General features: G+C 51.1%; 1 protein-coding gene across 8 annotated transcripts in view; it reads right to left on the bottom strand.

Moving 5' to 3' along the window:
• Positions 1–16,189, bottom strand: part of FBRS (fibrosin) — a 32,411-nt gene extending 16,222 nt beyond the window's left edge. For 2 of the 8 annotated variants that reach the window (XM_084805893.1, XM_084805894.1), the window contains exons 1-14: positions 13,934–16,188; positions 10,782–10,967; positions 9,229–9,264; positions 8,601–8,630; positions 7,264–7,312; positions 5,792–6,200; positions 4,720–4,961; positions 3,313–3,512; positions 3,097–3,141; positions 2,836–2,931; positions 2,124–2,192; positions 1,993–2,022; positions 1,706–1,777; positions 1,254–1,386 (exon numbers count right to left, since the gene is read on the bottom strand). In XM_084805893.1, coding sequence (XP_084662019.1) covers positions 1,254–1,386; positions 1,706–1,777; positions 1,993–2,022; positions 2,124–2,192; positions 2,836–2,931; positions 3,097–3,141; positions 3,313–3,512; positions 4,720–4,961; positions 5,792–6,200; positions 7,264–7,312; positions 8,601–8,630; positions 9,229–9,264; positions 10,782–10,967; positions 13,934–14,332 — 1,996 coding nt within the window. In that variant the 5' untranslated portion in view covers positions 14,333–16,188. Of the gene's footprint in view, positions 1–1,253; positions 1,418–1,556; positions 1,778–1,992; positions 2,023–2,123; positions 2,193–2,835; positions 3,142–3,312; positions 3,513–4,719; positions 4,962–5,791; positions 6,201–7,263; positions 7,313–8,600; positions 8,631–9,228; positions 9,265–10,781; positions 10,968–13,184; positions 13,842–13,933 lie in introns of those variants that run through there. The other 6 variants (XM_084805891.1, XM_084805892.1, XM_084805898.1 and 3 more) reach the window with 5 other exon arrangements.
• Between the last annotated feature and the right edge of the window lie 133 nt (positions 16,190–16,322).

The raw sequence follows: 16,322 nt of genomic DNA, 5'->3' as shown, positions 1-16,322 counted from the left end.
GCTACAGGATGCTGGGCTCCCAAGAACAGAAGTCAGTCCTTCAAGGGTGACAGCCTTTGCCACTCTCATATAATTTCTAGAGTACAGAACCTGTTTTACTGTCTTGATTGTTTTTGCTAACAACCCTATAAATCAGGGTGCAGAACCTCTTTCTGCCTAAGGGCCAAATTTAATTTCAGAGAAGCCTTCGAGGCCTGCATTCCAGTGGTGGGTGAGGCCAAAGGCAAAAGGGAGAGAGGCCAAAAATACTGGCATAATGTAGCCTAAAGCTCTTACTATCAGTAACTAGGCCTTAGCAGAGGCATTTCAACCTTTTCGAATGGGGGAAATTGCACAAGAGCTGGGAAACCACTAAACGATCGGTGGCTGGGGGCAAGGAGAAAGGGGTATGGCTTTCTGGGAAACCCTGGAGGGCCGGATTGGCCCCTGGGTGTCAGATTCTGCACTCCTGCTATAATGGTAGGGCACACCTGTTCATATTTGACAGACAGTGGAAGCAGAGAAAAACGTCCCTTGAAATACCATGTAGTCAGGAAGCACTTCTTAGGTTTCTAGGAAAGCTCGCTACTGTCACTGCCATGGAGAAGACGGTTCGGAAGCTGCACCTGGTACAGAACGCGGCGGCTCGCCTGATTAAAGGCAGCCGCCGGTGAGATCACATCACTCCAGTGCTGAAGGAGTTGCACTGGTTACCAGTTGTTTTCCAGGCCAAATTCAAGGTGTTGGTTTTGACCTTTAAAACCCTATACGGTTCCGGCCCAGCCTATCTTAAGGAGCGCCTCCAGCAACACCAGACAGGCCGCTTAACAAGATCAGCCTCAGATGGCCTTCTCTCTGTCCCATCAGCCAGGACAGCTAGACTGGTGGGGACGAGGGAGAGGGCCTTCTCTGTGGTGGCCCCCACTCTGTGGAACTCCCTCCCTAGGGAACTCCGTCATGCCCCCTCTTTAATGAGTTTCCGTCGTGCATTAAAAACGTGGTTGTTCAGGCAGGCATTTGGGGTGGGTTAGGGTATTTAAAAAAAAAAAATTATGGTAAAATTTTATTGTTTTAAATTGTTTTATGGTGGGTTGTACATCGCCCAGAGTGGCTGGGTGACCAGTCAGATGGGCGATTAATAAATTTAATAAATAAATAAATAAAGGGGGCACCATTTGTATGAGGGTCTGAAAGTGGGCAGGGTGAGCCCTAAGGCTCCCTCATCTTGTACTCCTCAGGGAAAGTCCCTCCCAGATGGAGCAGAGGGCACTGACCAGAGGCCGTGAAGAGGGTGGCAGGGCGCGCCAGCTCCTGGCCGTGGGGCAGACTGCCAAAGGCTCCCGTCCCAGGCAAGCCGGTGAGGAGGTCATTCCGGAAATCCAATTTGTGGGGGTCCCCCTGCATCAGCTGTGAGGAAAGAAAGGAGAATGCAGACCCCCTGTGAGCAACAGACCTGGCATCCCTTCAGCCACACCAGCCTCAGCCTGTTCTTTGGCAGGACACCTCCTGCTCAGCCCCGCCCCAGCTTTGGGGGGGGGGGGGTTCCTAGTTTTCCAGCCTCCTAAGCCCAGACTCACAGACCCCAATTTGGATCCAGGGTCTGAACAGAAGGGGAGAGGCCTCTCCCGTCGCTTGCAGCAACCCTTTGGTGGCCACCGGCAGGAGCTGCGCCACGCCCCGTCACTGTATACAGGCCAAGGGGGGAGGCAGCGCAGGCCCACCCTACCTTCATCTTCTCCTGGTGCCGCAGGATCATATATGCTACACGGACATGCATGGCGCACCACTTCCCGGGCTTCTGCGAGAGAGGGGGGAACTGTCAGCTCTGCACGTTAGGTCCCTGCTGGGCCAGGCACAAGCTGCCCTACATCCTGACTGAGTCACTTCTCCGCACCCCACTGTGCATCTCCCACCTCTCTCCCCTGCTGGTCAGCCACCGCTAGGCCTTATGCACCCCCCCCACGCATCCATCCCATTGCACTGCAGCCAGGAGGGGTACTGGGGGTTACTCACTCTCAGCGCTGGCCGGAAGGGATCAGTGAGCTGCAATGAGACAGAAAAGCCACGCGGGGGGTTAGCGGTTGTCTCCTCACTACCCCCACCTCACCTTACCTCACCCCTCCCGATATAGATGGCAAACTCACCTGGGTGCCTTTCTGGGCCAAGCTGGGCGGGACAGCGGCCAGGCGGGATGGCAGATCAGGGTTAGTGCTCTGGGGAAGAAAGAGGGCAGTCAGGGTGCTGGATAGACCTCTGAGCATAGCTCCCCTCTCTGCCCTGCTCTTGTCATTCAGATGCCACACCCCGCACAGAGGATCCTGAATGCCGCCCCCTTTCAATGGCAGAGCTTGGGAATTCCCTCTGCCACCCAGCCCTCAAAGTTTCTATGCTTTCCCCACAGAAGCCAAGGATCCTGGCTTGCCACCCAACTACCAAAGGGTCTTGGTTCCCAGCAGCCCTCTCCTAACCTTCAGGATCACTGGTCAACTCAGGAGAAGGGGATAATACCACTGTATGCAAGCAACATACCCCCCACCCCCCACGAGGGCTGATCTGCTGGGCCCTGCTGCCTTTCCAGAACCAGCCAGTGAACTCATGAGTCCAAACACCTGCTCAAACCCATGGAGCACCACTGTTCCCCGGTCACCCTGGCTCCCCGCATCCTCTACTCTACCCCACCAAGCTCATTCCTCACACAGAGAACCCAGGCATCCTGGCCCTCAGTCCTCCCTACTGGAAATCCACTAGACCCCCTATTGCCAGGAGGTGGGAAGAAAACCCAGGAGCCCTGAATTCCAAACTTCCCCCCCCCACTTCCAAGAAAGCCCATTTGTCTACTACATCTGGAGGGTTCACCTTAGGTTGGAACGCCCCCTGCAGGGAGCCAAAGGACACAGCGGGAGGCAGGACTGGGGAGATCCCCGACACAGTTGGGGGGTATGCGGCATAGAACTGGAAGAAGAAGAGAAAGCGATGGAAACGCCACCCGGAAAAAACGAGGCGGGGGGGAGGGGGGTTCAGTTCGTTTCTCAGGATACACAGCTTTATAATCTTCCTTGGGCCTCCCTGCCAAAAAGGCCACACACACACACACCCCTTCAAAAAGGCTGCACTTACATTATGCCTCAGGAGTCCATCCATCTTGCCCGGGTATTTCTCAAACTGCGGAGGGAGAGAGAATAGAACCAGAAAATTACACTTCTTGCTGGTGGATGGGGATGGGAAGATTATTCCAACCCCTGGCCCTAAAAGGCTCACTCCTATATCAGAGGCTGCAACATGCAGGCCTGTCCCCATACCCTTCTCAGAAAGCCTGTGCAAGGTGGCACTCACCATGGCTGGGCTGGGCGTGGGCACCATGCCTGGCGGGAAAGGTGTGAAGTGCTGGTGGGTGTGCTGGTGGGTGTGCTGGTGCTGGTGGTTGTGTTGGTGGAACTGGAAGGCCAGGGGGCGAATGGCGGCGGCCCCCATGTCGGCACTGCCTTGTGCCGTGAGGAACCGGGAGCTCAGGTCTTGGCGGATCAGTTCTTGTTCTGGGGAAGCAGAAGAACGAATCACTGAAAGGCACGTTGGTGGGGGCAGGGGAGTCCATGAGGTGCTGGAAAAAGAGTGGACCCCCACCCACCTGTGCGACTCTCCATCTGCACATAGCCCCTGCCCCACAGGAACTCCCATCTGACCCACAAGCATTGGAGCAAGGCTCAGCTCCGGAGTTCTCCTCTTACCAGGGTTCTTTTTGTCAAGAAGACATGTCACCCTCTAAGGCAGCCTGACTCCTCTGGAGCAAAGCCTTCCCTGTATTCTCCCTGGCAAATCTATTTCCCCCAACTTCCCCTAGAATTTCTTTTACTTCCTGCTTCAGGTTGTCATTGTATGTTCAAAAATCTCTCTCCCTGCCAATCCCCAACACCATGAGGATTAGAAATTTACTTCAAAAACTTAAAACTGGGGTTCACAAGACACAAAGAGTAGTACCACAGGAGCCTTAGATTGCCCACCTTCACCGCCTCAACCCATACCCCCACATTCACCAAAGGGACACCCATGAAATTAGAAATTCACCTCAGACGATTGTATCCAGGCAGTGGTGTAGCGGAGGCAAGGCTCACGGGGATGCAGCACCGTCACTTTTATATTAGCAGGGATGCTGACATCCACTGCCACCCCAGCTCCAGACTTCCCTCTTCCCTCTGAGTTTAGCTAAAATCCTCACAGTAGCTGTGGGAAAATTAATTTCCCAGCAACAATATAATGCTCCTTGTGGTAATGTGAAGTATTTGGGGGTGGCTTGGTATTGCATGGGCAATTAAGACCCATTAGATTTGCTGATGACCTGCTCCTGGTGGAGATGAAAATTGTTAGATTTGTTAATATAGCTCAACGCAGCTGCCTGAATTTTTGGACTCTCCCTGAGGCTATGGAGACTGTCATGATGAGCACCTGCCCTTCAAAATTTACCACAACACTGTACCCAGGTATACAGAACTTGAGTACAGCAGTCCACAAAATTTATACTCTACATTTTTCAGGGGTCCAATAATCACGTTGAAGTTTACAACTGACATCTGTACAGTCATTCATACTAAGATCTGTTGCACCTGTGTACGAACTCCTGTATGTGTGTACAGCATATTGTGTGAACAGCCCGATTTGCAACAACTGCCTCTTCCTTTCCACTCAGCCCCGGCCTTTCTTCTTTCCAAAGCCCTTATCACGCCCCTCCAACCAAGTCTCTCTTACCAGATATGGGAGCGGCTGCAGCTGGGTGCCCGGCAACTTGAAGCAGCGGGGGTGGTGGGGGGAGGCCAGGCGAGGGGGTGAACATGCCTTGGGGGTGGTGGTGGGAAGGGGGCCGAAGTGTGGACGGAAAGGCGTGGGGAGGCAGGGCCAGCGAGGGGGTGGAGGGTCGGTGAGGGAGCTGAGAGGAAGAAGGGGAGCAGGGCGGGAGGATGGGCTTAGGGTGAGCTGCGCCGCGGCTGCACCTGAAAAAGGGAGAGAAAAATAATTTGCAGCGCACAAGTCAGGAGGAGACAGAGTCATGAAAGAAGCCAGTAAGGACACAAGCCAGAGAAGGAATCTTCAGAATCTTTTATTCAAAGTAACCTTAGAGAAAGGACTTTTTGTAACACTTGCTTAGATAACCGGAATTAAGCTGGGACACATCTGCAGTTTAACGATGTCAAACCAATTCATTTTTCTGATGAGTGCACCTACGTGAAAGTTATGGGGAAAGAAGCAAGGAATGGAACTTTTTCTTTTTTAAAAAAGAGGCATATTTCTAAAGAAAAAGGGGAGGGAAAAGCAAATAAAAGAGGGGGAACAAAGGGGGAGCCAAAGTGCAGCGAAAATGCACACTGGAGTCACAAGGTGACAGAACCGAGGAGCGCGACGTCCCAGTTCAATCTCGCCTGTGCATTACCAGGTGGTCTTAGGCAAGCCTCTCTCTCTCTCAGCCTCAGTCAACCCATCTGCACTATAACAGTACTGACCTATTTATGGGGTTGCTGCAAGGATATTCAAAGGCCGTTGAAAGCTGTCAAGTGCTCTATAAAGTGTTGTAAATTATTAAGACACAAGGGGAATTGCTTGAAGGAGACAGGGAGGAGGAGGAGCAATGGCTGAAGGGAAGAAAAATGGAGAGGGAAAAGAAGGGAGGGAGAAAGAAAGGATAAAAACTGAGAGAGGAAACGTAAAAGGGGGGGGAGCCTGAGAGAGAGAGAGAGAGAGAGAGAGAGAGAGATGGAAGGAGGGCAAATAGGAGAAAAGGGAAAAGGTAGAGTAAGCTCTGTGGGTACATCATGCTGGAACTCACCCTCCAGTGCTGAGGTCCAGCCCTACAGCATACGGAGCCTGCGTCTGGCTGGCAAAGGGTGGTGCCTTCATGTGCAGCTGGCTCTGGGTGATGTTGTGGGGGACTGCGCCCCCCTGAGGTGTCGGAGGAAGCTGGCCTCTGGGCTGGGGAGTCCCGCGAAGAGCATTCGGTGTCGAAGCCCGAGTCCTTACAGGCGGTGGGGCGGGAGGGCTGGGGGGCAGGAGGGTCTGAGCTGGAACAGGGGCCACGGCTGCCTGAGAAGGGGGCTCCTTGGGCAGGAAAGGCACTAGCAGGGGGTCCCGGTCGGCCTCGTAGTTGCGCTCCTGGCTCCGCTCCAGGCCAGAGACTTTAGGGATCACAGAGAGTTTGGCTTCACAGCTCCCGTTTAATGCACCAATGGGTCCCGAGGCTTCCAGAAGAAAAAGGGGGAGAAAACGGAGGTGAGGGTGCCAGTGAGGTCCCAATGGACCATGCGGGATTGAGAACCTGGGGTGAAAGCCTAACTCAGCCACGGTCTCAACAGCTGGGCCAGCGTCATCTCTTGGCCAGTTTCTGCCATGCAGAACAGGAGCCACGGGGACCTACTACAGAGAGTCATTCTGGGGGTGGAGGAGGTAAATACCCACAAGCAATGGTGCCCTTAAAAAACCTATGAAAAGAGCAAATACAAAGTGGGTAGAAACCCTGGTGGCGGAGGCAGAAGGGACAACTGGTTACAGCACTAAGCACTTCAAGCATTTACTACACAGTACTATATTTATTATTACTATTACTACTACTACTACTACTGTTACTACTACCACAAGCCTTTGTGGAACTCAGAAGGGTTTACCTCGCTCTCAAAAAGAGACACAGAATTGAGTATAGTTAAGTACATTTTGTCCCAATTCAGGTGCCCCCATCACCATGCCAAACGCATCATAGGCTGCGTCATGAGGTAGAGAAAAGGAAATCCAGTGTTGGTTCCCGCTACTGGAATAAAGTTCTGCCAATCAGAGTCTTTTTTGGCACCTCGGCCAAGAGAACAGTCTTGATCCGGCTAATGTACATCTGGCTATAGATAAAATGAACAGGGGAAACTAGGCCAGTGATCCGTCTAGACCGGCCACCCCCAGCCCGGTGCCCTCCAGGTATGTTGGACTGCAATAATGGCCAATGGGAAAAGGGGAGCTGCGGTCCAACACATCTGGAGGGCACCAGGCTGGGGGTGGCCAGTCTAGACCGTACGGTCTGCTTCGACTTGAAGCTACTCTCTGGAATCTTTTAACTGGATGTGCTGAGGACTGCATCGGGGGCCTTCTCCACACAGAGCAGGTGCTCTACCACGGAGCTCCAGTCCCTTCCCAACCACATCCAAGCCAGCTGGCACATACCGAAATATCCATGTTTTAGAACTGTTGTGGTGCCCTCTTTGGCACAGAGACCCACAGACAGCCTCCACCACCCCCACCCCCCATTCACCCACCCCTCACCTTTGCTGGTTGAGACAGTGAATGACTGTTCGAGGTCATCAACGGAGGCCTGCAGAGACAAGAAACACAGGGGGCAAGGGCATTATTTAGATCCCCAAAGAAGATGTTAATATATGCACCACCTCAAATTCATTTTAATACAGACTGAAAAGCTGCCCGAAATCTTCTTCCTTTGGAAGCAAGAGATACAGCAAGAGATACAGTAGCTCAGCCTTCCCCAGCTCGGTGCCCTCCAGAGGTGTTAGATTACAACTCCCATAATCCCAGATGGTGGCTGTGGGATTATGCAAGATGTAGTCCAACACCTCTGGAAGGCACCAGTTGGGGAAGGCTGCAACAGCTCTTCATACAAACGAGGACTGATTCACTCTTTAAATTAACAAAACTGGCTGCTTTGCATGACAGACAGCTGAGCAGGAAAGGATTTCTAACACAGTCAGAAATGCTCTTTGTTTATTGCCACCTGTCCATTTGCATTCAAGCCAGCAGCTCACACACACAACTTTGTTCATATGGAGGGAAGGCTACCTCTACATGTGCTACATAGGGCCACGTCTTGGCAATGGGCGCTGGTGCAGAATACGGCCACTTGCCTTCCAACAGGAACAGGCCTCTGGGAAACTGTTATGTTACTCTTGGCTTACACAGGCTTCCTACAGACTCCCAGTACAACTCAAGGTGCTCATGCTGACCGCCTACAGCAGGGGTGGGTGACTGCAGGAGGTCCAGAGACCATTTCTGGCCCATGGACGCCCCGCCCTGCAGGCCACACTGGGAGGCGAAATTAAATATTAGCTTGCTATCAAGCTAAATTTGACCCTTTTGATTGATTGATTTATTACATTTCTATACTGCCCAAAAGCTGAAGATCTCTGGGCAGTTCAGCCTTTTGGCACTCAGAAGCTGTTACAGAGCACCATTTTGTTTCTTTTTTTCAGGGATTGTCAGGGGCCACACGTGGCCCACCCATCCTATGGAGTCTTCAGTGGCTTACGCCCTACACGCACTGGGTCTGGGATTAGGCAAGAGGGGCTGGAGGTTTTCACAGAACCTTTGCAGAATTGTGGAAAGTCCCCCATGCTTGAAGTAATCACACACTCGATGTTAGTGTGGGATGGGACCACAGAAGTGGCTCAGTGTGTATAGAAATGGAGCCTTTGTGCCCTTCACATGTCTGGATCTCTCTTGCAATATTTCCCCGCAGAACAACACCCCCACCCACTCCCCAGCCATGCACCCTCGGAAAAATATATACAGCTATCTGTAAGCGCCAAGAGGTGTGACAGTCACAACTGAAGGCTGGCAAATGATAGGACTAGGGTTGGGTCAATGCCTACCTGCTCCTCTGGGTCGCTTTCTGTATCACACTGCAAAGGGAGAAAGAGAGGAGAGTCAAGTACAGCAGCAATCTCAAAACACTCCCCGCCATCCTACACCGGTCAACTGCAGGCTCTGTAGAGGACTGAAGGAGGAGGCTCAGTTGAGGACTCAACGTTAGGTTTTTGTAGCCCAACAGCAGCTAGGCGATATTGCGGCCCGTACTAAAGTGTATAGGTGAGGAAAAGAGATTGCAAGGGCACAAAAAGGTAATGTTAGAATGTTCCATGTTAGAATGGAACAACACAGAAAGCGTGATCTGCCAATAACCAACACTCATGAAGCGAGTCCGTATGCCCTGAGGCCTTCAAAGGAAACAGAATGAAACACAAAGAAATCATGCAGGTTGATGTCATTGCAAAGAAGCATAGCTGTATCTACTTGGGCATGAAGAAGCAGACATAGTGCCTTCTAGCTGTCCAATAGTCCAGGATCTGCCCTGGTCTAGCACGGAGAAGAAGATTCCCCAGATCTCCCGGCCCTTCTGTGATTAACCCCTTCACGAATGGAATGCTTGAGCAGTGGAACAATGTGCTGCCAGGACTAACTGCTAGGCAAACTACAGCCCAAAACCAAGAGATTACTTACTATATATCCAGTTTCCAGGTAGGATTGGAGAGACGGCTGGAAATAAAAAAATAAAAAGTGAGGGAAGATTAGGCACACAATTATTGCAGACTGCCATTCCTTAAAAACAAAAAGACAAAGTGCTGGGGCCCTAGATGCCAAGCACACTTGTTCTGTCAGGAGAGTTGCATGACTGTAAGATCTACACTGGAAATAAGAAATAACGTGTCTGTTTTAGAAATAAACGCTCTGTGTTCCCAAGGGAGAGGATGATCCTGGCTTGTGACAGGCTGGCATGCCCTACACAAGCACACATTGCATCTGCTGGAATCAACAGCTCAGTCTTTTGCTCCCAAGTCATCTGGTTTTTTGAGAATGCCAAGAGCCATTTTGCTGGGTGGGGAATAGCAGTTCTGACTGAGGTGCTGACATAGTCTCTCTGTTCAAATGATTAGTAGCATTTCATTCAGGGGCCCCCTGTTGGCATGACATCTTTATTGACGTCACCAAAACTCAACTTCCTTTTCCAGATTCCACTGCCCAACAGAAAGCCATCTATTGGCTGATCTCCCACCCTCAAATCACAAGCCTCGTATGAATTATGTCAACTATGCTCCCCTCTATTACTGTCTGTCTCTACTTAATTTCTACTATTAGAAGTGCTGGGACTTTGAGCCAGCCTCAAGGTGATGCACATTCACTTGGAGTCCCTCATCTTTAATCCACATGGGCAAACTCTCATTTACTACTGAACAAAGGAAAGACACCCTGCAAATGTTCAAAGAAACTCTTTTTCAGATGTTCAGTGGCTTAAGTCCAGCAGCAAAATCTATCCTCCCCATAACTAATTGATGATGGATGGGGGAAGAAAAAGAGAAATGTTTTTGTTCACTCTTCTCCTTTATATATTCCTGTCTTCTCATGGAGAAGAAGAGTTAACTCATTCCTGTGGGCTCCACTCTCTGCCAACCAAGAATGATTAATTTTCCTGAAGCTTGCAAGTCTGCCACACTATCCTAGCTCCCAAGAATGCCTTCTGCACTCATGTGATTTACTGACTTCTGGCAGCTCTTCATTTTGCTCCTTGCTCAACCAATGTTTTTGACATGATTCTGTACTCAGAAAGAGAAGAACATTAAAAAAAAAACAACGGACAACCTAGGAACACAATGCTTCAGGCCGAGTCAGGTTTTTTTTTCCCCTTGCCTTGTTTCACAAGAAAACCCTAGATTCCAAGTGCATGTATTAAAAGGGAGAGGTTGTATGGCAAAATCCTGTTGGTTACATGCCCCAAACCAACCACGATGGATGCCCACTAATGTCTGCATTCCCCCACCCTGCTCCACAAAGTCACCTGACTGGAGCAGTCTGTGCACAGCACACCAATTGTTCTTATTATGTTAGCTGCTGTCAAGCCTGCTTTTGCATCTATCCCCAATACCTACATATTAATGCTTAATATGAATGCAAATTGCAGATGAGCAAACCTCTGCTTAGCTGCTTTCCCCTCCACATGCCCCCACATGCCTCAGTTTCCTCTGCTCCATGCCATCCCCATATTCCCCAGGCCTCACCTCTTTGTGCCGTCTCTTGCTACGTTTCCTCAGTGCTCTCTCCCCTCCACAGCCCTGGCTGCGACCCTTCTCTGAGCTCCCATCCTCATCCTCGGGCTCAGAGTTGTTCCCCTCGCCCCGTTTTCTCTTTCCAGAATGCTTCATCCGAAGCTCCAATCGCTCTGGGGTCTTCAAGGTTGCATCCTTCTGCAGGTGGGTGACAAGGCATGCATGCATCAAACCAAATCAACTGCGGAGGATCCACCCCGGGCTCAGGAAACATTTCCCCAGATTATCCCTGAACAGATGCCAATATATCTTCTAGGGGGTAGAAATTTACATTTGTTTCACAAAGAAAAAATGGAAAACCACCCCAAAAATGTAAACTGGAAATTTCGAGAGGGGGATTGAAATATGCATACCACTATTGAATAGACATGGTATATATTTTCATTTGTTTAAAAAAACACTCCCCAAAGTGGAAAGTTAAGAGATCAAAGTATATCCCCAATGTGGGAAAACTAGTGTGGCATATTGTTGGATTAAGACTAAGATTCAAATCTCTCCTCAGCCACCACACTGGGTGGCCTTGGGCCAGTCACCGGGGCCATTATTTAAGCCATAACAAATGGCAGTGCCCAAAGGTACTTCCTGAATATTCAACCCCTGATCGTGGGTTGTTGTGTCATGTGAACCCGGCCAGTTGTTTAACCCTTGCATAACCCTCCATCAGCTGGTTTCGCACGATGTGAAAACCCACGGTTAGGGGCTGAATATTCAGGATGCCACCCATGGGTGCGGCGGCTTAAAGAAGCCACAACGAGCCACAGCGTGTCGTGCAAACCTAGCCACCACCTCCCGTCTTCACAATCCTGTGAGGTGGGTTAGGTCAGCCTTTCCCAACATGGTGCCCTCCACATGTGTTGGACTACAACTCCCATCATCATCAGTCAGCACAGCCAAGAAGGCTTGGTTAGACTAAAAGGAAGAACCTCATAGACTACGCAGAGCTCTTATAAATAAGGGCCGGATAAAAATGTAATAAATTATATAATAATATCCTAAATATTGTGCTAATATTTCCAGACCAAGATCCAATGTAGTGGTTAGAGTGTTCAACTAGAATCTAGGAGACCAGGGTTCAAATTCCCATTCAGTCATAAAGCTCACTGGGTGATCTTGAGCCAGTCATTTACCGCTCTACAATAAACATTCAAGTAACGTTCTCCTTCAGGTCAGCGGACAGTGAACGCTTTTGTATACCGGGAACCGGTGCTTTAAAATTTTATTTTGAGACCGCTCTTGCTGCACCACAAATGACCAGCATAGGCCTAGAGGTCACTTTTATGGAAGATCTCTTTTGTCCAAGGAAAGAGCTGACAACTTAGAAAGACCTTGGAGGAAGGTAAAAGTCTAAAAGGTAATTCCTACAAGGAAAAGTGGAAGGTGTGAAACAGCCTGTTTCAGGGTGGGCAGGGAGTTAGACTAATGTTATCGCCCTCTCTTCCAGTTCTGTGATTCTGTGTGCTGTTGTGCAGTGAATAGGTCTTCGTTACATGCCCGATTCCTTTGGAGCTTGGCGAAGACAGCTGTGTCCACGCCCTGCTCCTCACCCAGTCCTGCCTAGCAGGAAAGGCAGGTGAAGTCAGTCCAAAACTGGTCTACAATTCAGCCTAGAGCATTCCTGGGTGAAGCCGAGCCTTCTTTGCTGCTTCAGCAGGCAAAACAGCTGTGGCCTGCACATCATCCAAGAACTACACATTACCACCTACTGAGTTCCGGTGATCTCACCCCTGCCAAGAAATATATAATTTACTGATCCATATCCTAGCACTAGGAAAATAGCTGGAAGGACAAAGGGGGGTGGGCTGATTATGCTGCCATAATTTAGGCACTAAGAAATTCACAGCTAATAGCATGTTCCATTCTACCAGGGAGAGGAAATAGGTGGCGGCTCCATCCCAGCCAAAGAGGAGATACAGCCCCATCTCAAAGCCTAATTTCAGCTTGCTGAAGCCACCACTGCTTTATGGTTCATGCTACATCCCTGTACCCCACACCCTCTGGCATGACACATGCCTACTGTCCCACTACTGGGGACAAAATATAAAGAGGTACCTTATACTGAGTCAGACTGTGGGCTCTACCTAGCCATACCATCAGGGATTTAATCCTCGTCTTTATATGAACAAAGTACTAGCTCTAACAATAAGCAATGGGCACTCCCCTGAGCAGATACCAATTCATCCCTTTTATCATTATATTTCAAGAGCAGAAGACTCCTCTGACTGCACTCATTTCTCCAGCCTCTCATACAGGGATATTTCTTGTCTTAATAATATCCCAAGGAGAAAACAATGGATCTGCCCCCTTTTCTTGCACAGGCCACTCAGTTGCAACATGAGTGTCTGTGTGCCTCCTTACTTGAGTTGACTAACTGCACAGGAGACCAATGGCGCATCCTCTTCTTATGGTACCATTTCTCAGGATGTAGGAACCACAGGTTATCATGGCCTGGTTCCCATTTATATCCCCAATGTATCTAGGGCAAAAACATGTTCAAACAACCAATTTGCCTCTGTCCTATGTTAGATGGCTTGAACACCACCAATCATAGCTTTAAATCTCTTGCTCTTACATAGGGCTTCCAGTGGTCTCCCACCCAAGGGACAGATCACTTCCTTGCCTTCAGCAATCTGCTGCATCAGGTACTCCAGACCTCTTCGCCTACAACTCCCATCAGCCCTAGCCAACACAGCCAATGGTGAGGGATCATATGAGTTGTGGCCCTCCAGATGCCTACAAGTTGCCCATCCCTGTCCTAGACTATCCACTGGGCCCACCCCCCATCACTGCGGTCTCTTGACTTGGGAATCCCATGGCAACAAGAAACAAACAAACCCTGCTGTATTAAAGCAAACCAGCACCTAAAGAAGTCTCCACTCCCATTCCCCAATCCATCTTATCCCAGCTCAATTCGGCCTGTGGAGTCTCAACTATTAGCTGCCTGCACTCAGCCCATGGAAAGGACGGGATCCTAGGTTCAGTCCAGTTCTCCTTCCTTGCTATATTACACCCTAGAAAAAGGGTGCCTCCCCCTCCCTGACAGCAGCCTCCAGCCTGCCTAAAGATCCACAGCCCCTTTCTGGCAGAAACTGGGGGAGCATCCTCACCTCAAGGGCCTCAAGGCTGACAAAGCTGGCAATGGCAAAGCCATCAATGAGATCCTCCTCCTCCTCTTCCTCCTCCTCCTCCTCGTCACGACTGCAGGATGACCCAGAGGCTCTCTTCCGCCGTCGGAGAGGCCGCCGACGCCGGCGCTGCTGTTGCTGCAGGGGGCGGCCTTTGCCAGGTGCCACGGGGGCAGGCGGGGAGGGGCCTTCACTGTCCGACCCTGAAGACGAGGATGACGAGAGGCCACAGTGGGGAGTATCCCCAGGCCGGCCACCCCGACGGCGAGTGCAGCGACTCTCACGGTCCCGCCGTGAGCAACGCCGCTTCCTCCGTGCTCGGCTACTGCTGCCTCCTCCTCCGCTCCAGCACAGGGCAGAAGCTGCCGCGGTTCCTTCCATGATGCCCCCCCTTGAGGTACAGAAAATGTGTCGTGTTGTGTCCGGTGGCTGTCGTAGCACGTGAGAAAGGGGGGCACCCTTCACCCCTCACCAGCCAGGTGCATCGCAGCTGCTCTCAACTGGCACCTCCTCTTCAACAGACACCACTCGGAGAAGCAGCAAATGCAAGAACAAGGCTCTCCTCTTTTTTTTCTTTAAAAAAAGAGTTTCGTATTCCGTGACAGAAACGTCCTGGTTGAGACAGCCCGCTCAAAAGCAGGAGGGAACCTCTTTGTTCAAGTTTAACCCCCTCTCAAGGGAAGCACAGGCGGCTACCTTTGTGTGTGTGTCTTCCTCTTAAAGGCAAGACCATTAAATTAAAAAAACAATTAAATACTTTAAACATAAAACTCTAGAAAAGTGGAAATCTTTAACATGAAACTAGCTCCTGTCAATGCACAGAGAGCACTCCTTTAACAGGAAGCCTCCCCTTTGGGTCCAGAAGAAACACTCCCTGAACACCAGCACTGTTAGCGCTCAGTAAGGATTCTGCATCCCTCCAACTGCGATTAGTGTCAGGGGTGGGTGCCTTTGAAAGGCCAGCTCTGAAAACCCCTTTGAATGAACACCAGTACTTAGCAGTTGTCTTGTAGCTCGAAGGAAGCGTCTGATTTAAGTGCCTATATATTTTAAAGATAAAAAGAAGCTGTCCTCAGATTGTTCTCTTCAAGAACGAGGCTCGAAAGGTGCCCAGGCAGTGCTAAAAGCTTGAGCGGCCTCCCCTTTAAGGCTGCGGATGTGATTACTGCCAACAATGGCGACTGGCTTCCGCTCAGAGGGCAGTCACTTCCTCCCCATCGATGACGACGGCAAGGGCTCCCATAAGCACCTCTGTGGTAGCATCTCCTCTTCGGAGATTCGTCCTATGCGGTCACTTCCTCTCTGTGAAGCTCGAAAGCTTCTCCTTTTTCCTTTTTTTTTTAAGGGGGGGGGATCCTGGATTCTTCCTCCTCCAGGGTGTGACCTTGCCTTTAAGGATCCAGTTTTGCAAAAAGATTCCTCGCCTTCAATCCCCTTTAAGGGTTCACGATTTCGAGTCCGCCGCACGTTTCCTGCCAAAGCATGGCCGCCCCTTTAAGAATCTGGATTTTAAAGTTCTCCCTCGTCAGGCATCCGCTCGTTTAACGATCGGAATTAAACGCCCTCCAAACATTTCTCCTCGTCAGCTCACACTCCCCTTTAAGAAGCCAGTGTTCAAAGTCCTCCAGAGCAACCCAAATTTCACCTTTAAGAGCCACCCCTCCCTCGTAGCCACAATGAGGGGTTGAGAACTCCCCTTTAAGAGGGCCGAGCTCCCTTTAAATCCATTGACAGGAGCTGGAGGCTGGGGGGGGGTTGTTGTCCGCCGGCTGAAAGTGCCCCCTTCTTCTCGCTGCCCCCCCAAGCTGTACCTTTAAGAGCGCCGGCCGTTGAGGGTGGCTTCAACTCAACCCCCCTTTCGCCCTCGTTCAGGCTCGAGGCGAGGGGTCCCGCGAGCCCCGAACGCTGATTGGTCGCGAGGCTGGTCCCCTCCGCTATCCTCGCGCCCCCCCACAGCTGATTGGCCGAAGCGGTGAGGTGAGTAAGGATGGGGGAGGGGTGGCTGGCTCGCAGGGTCCGGCCGCGGGGAGGGAGGCTGGCTCGCGTGGCACTCCCTTCCCCCGCGCGTGCGGGGGGGGGGCTCTGGTCTCGTCGTCCGTCGGCCCCCCTCCCTCTCTGTTCCGTCTCCGCTGCTGCCCCCCGACTCTCTCTCTCTCTAGCTGTCTCTGCCGGATCCCCTTCCTCTCTGCGCACGGCACGCAACTCCGCCCACAGCGTCATATCCCTCCGCCTTCGTGTTGATGGAAGCAACAAAATCCCTCCGCCGGAAGAGGCGGGGGAGATAGTCCCTTCAGTTAGCCTTCATATCCCTGCTCTCAGAGACGGGTTGGGGTGGGGGCGTTCCCCTAAACCCTCTCACACACACCCCCTG

The sequence above is a fragment of the Heloderma suspectum genome, chromosome 6 (genome assembly GCF_057233095.1).
Source record: "Heloderma suspectum isolate Gila_16-S chromosome 6, 16-S_ref, whole genome shotgun sequence".
Classification (NCBI taxonomy): Eukaryota; Metazoa; Chordata; class Lepidosauria; order Squamata; family Helodermatidae; genus Heloderma; species Heloderma suspectum.
The sequence above is the reverse complement of the archived record's forward strand: the minus strand, read 5'-3'. Positions and strand labels throughout refer to the sequence as shown.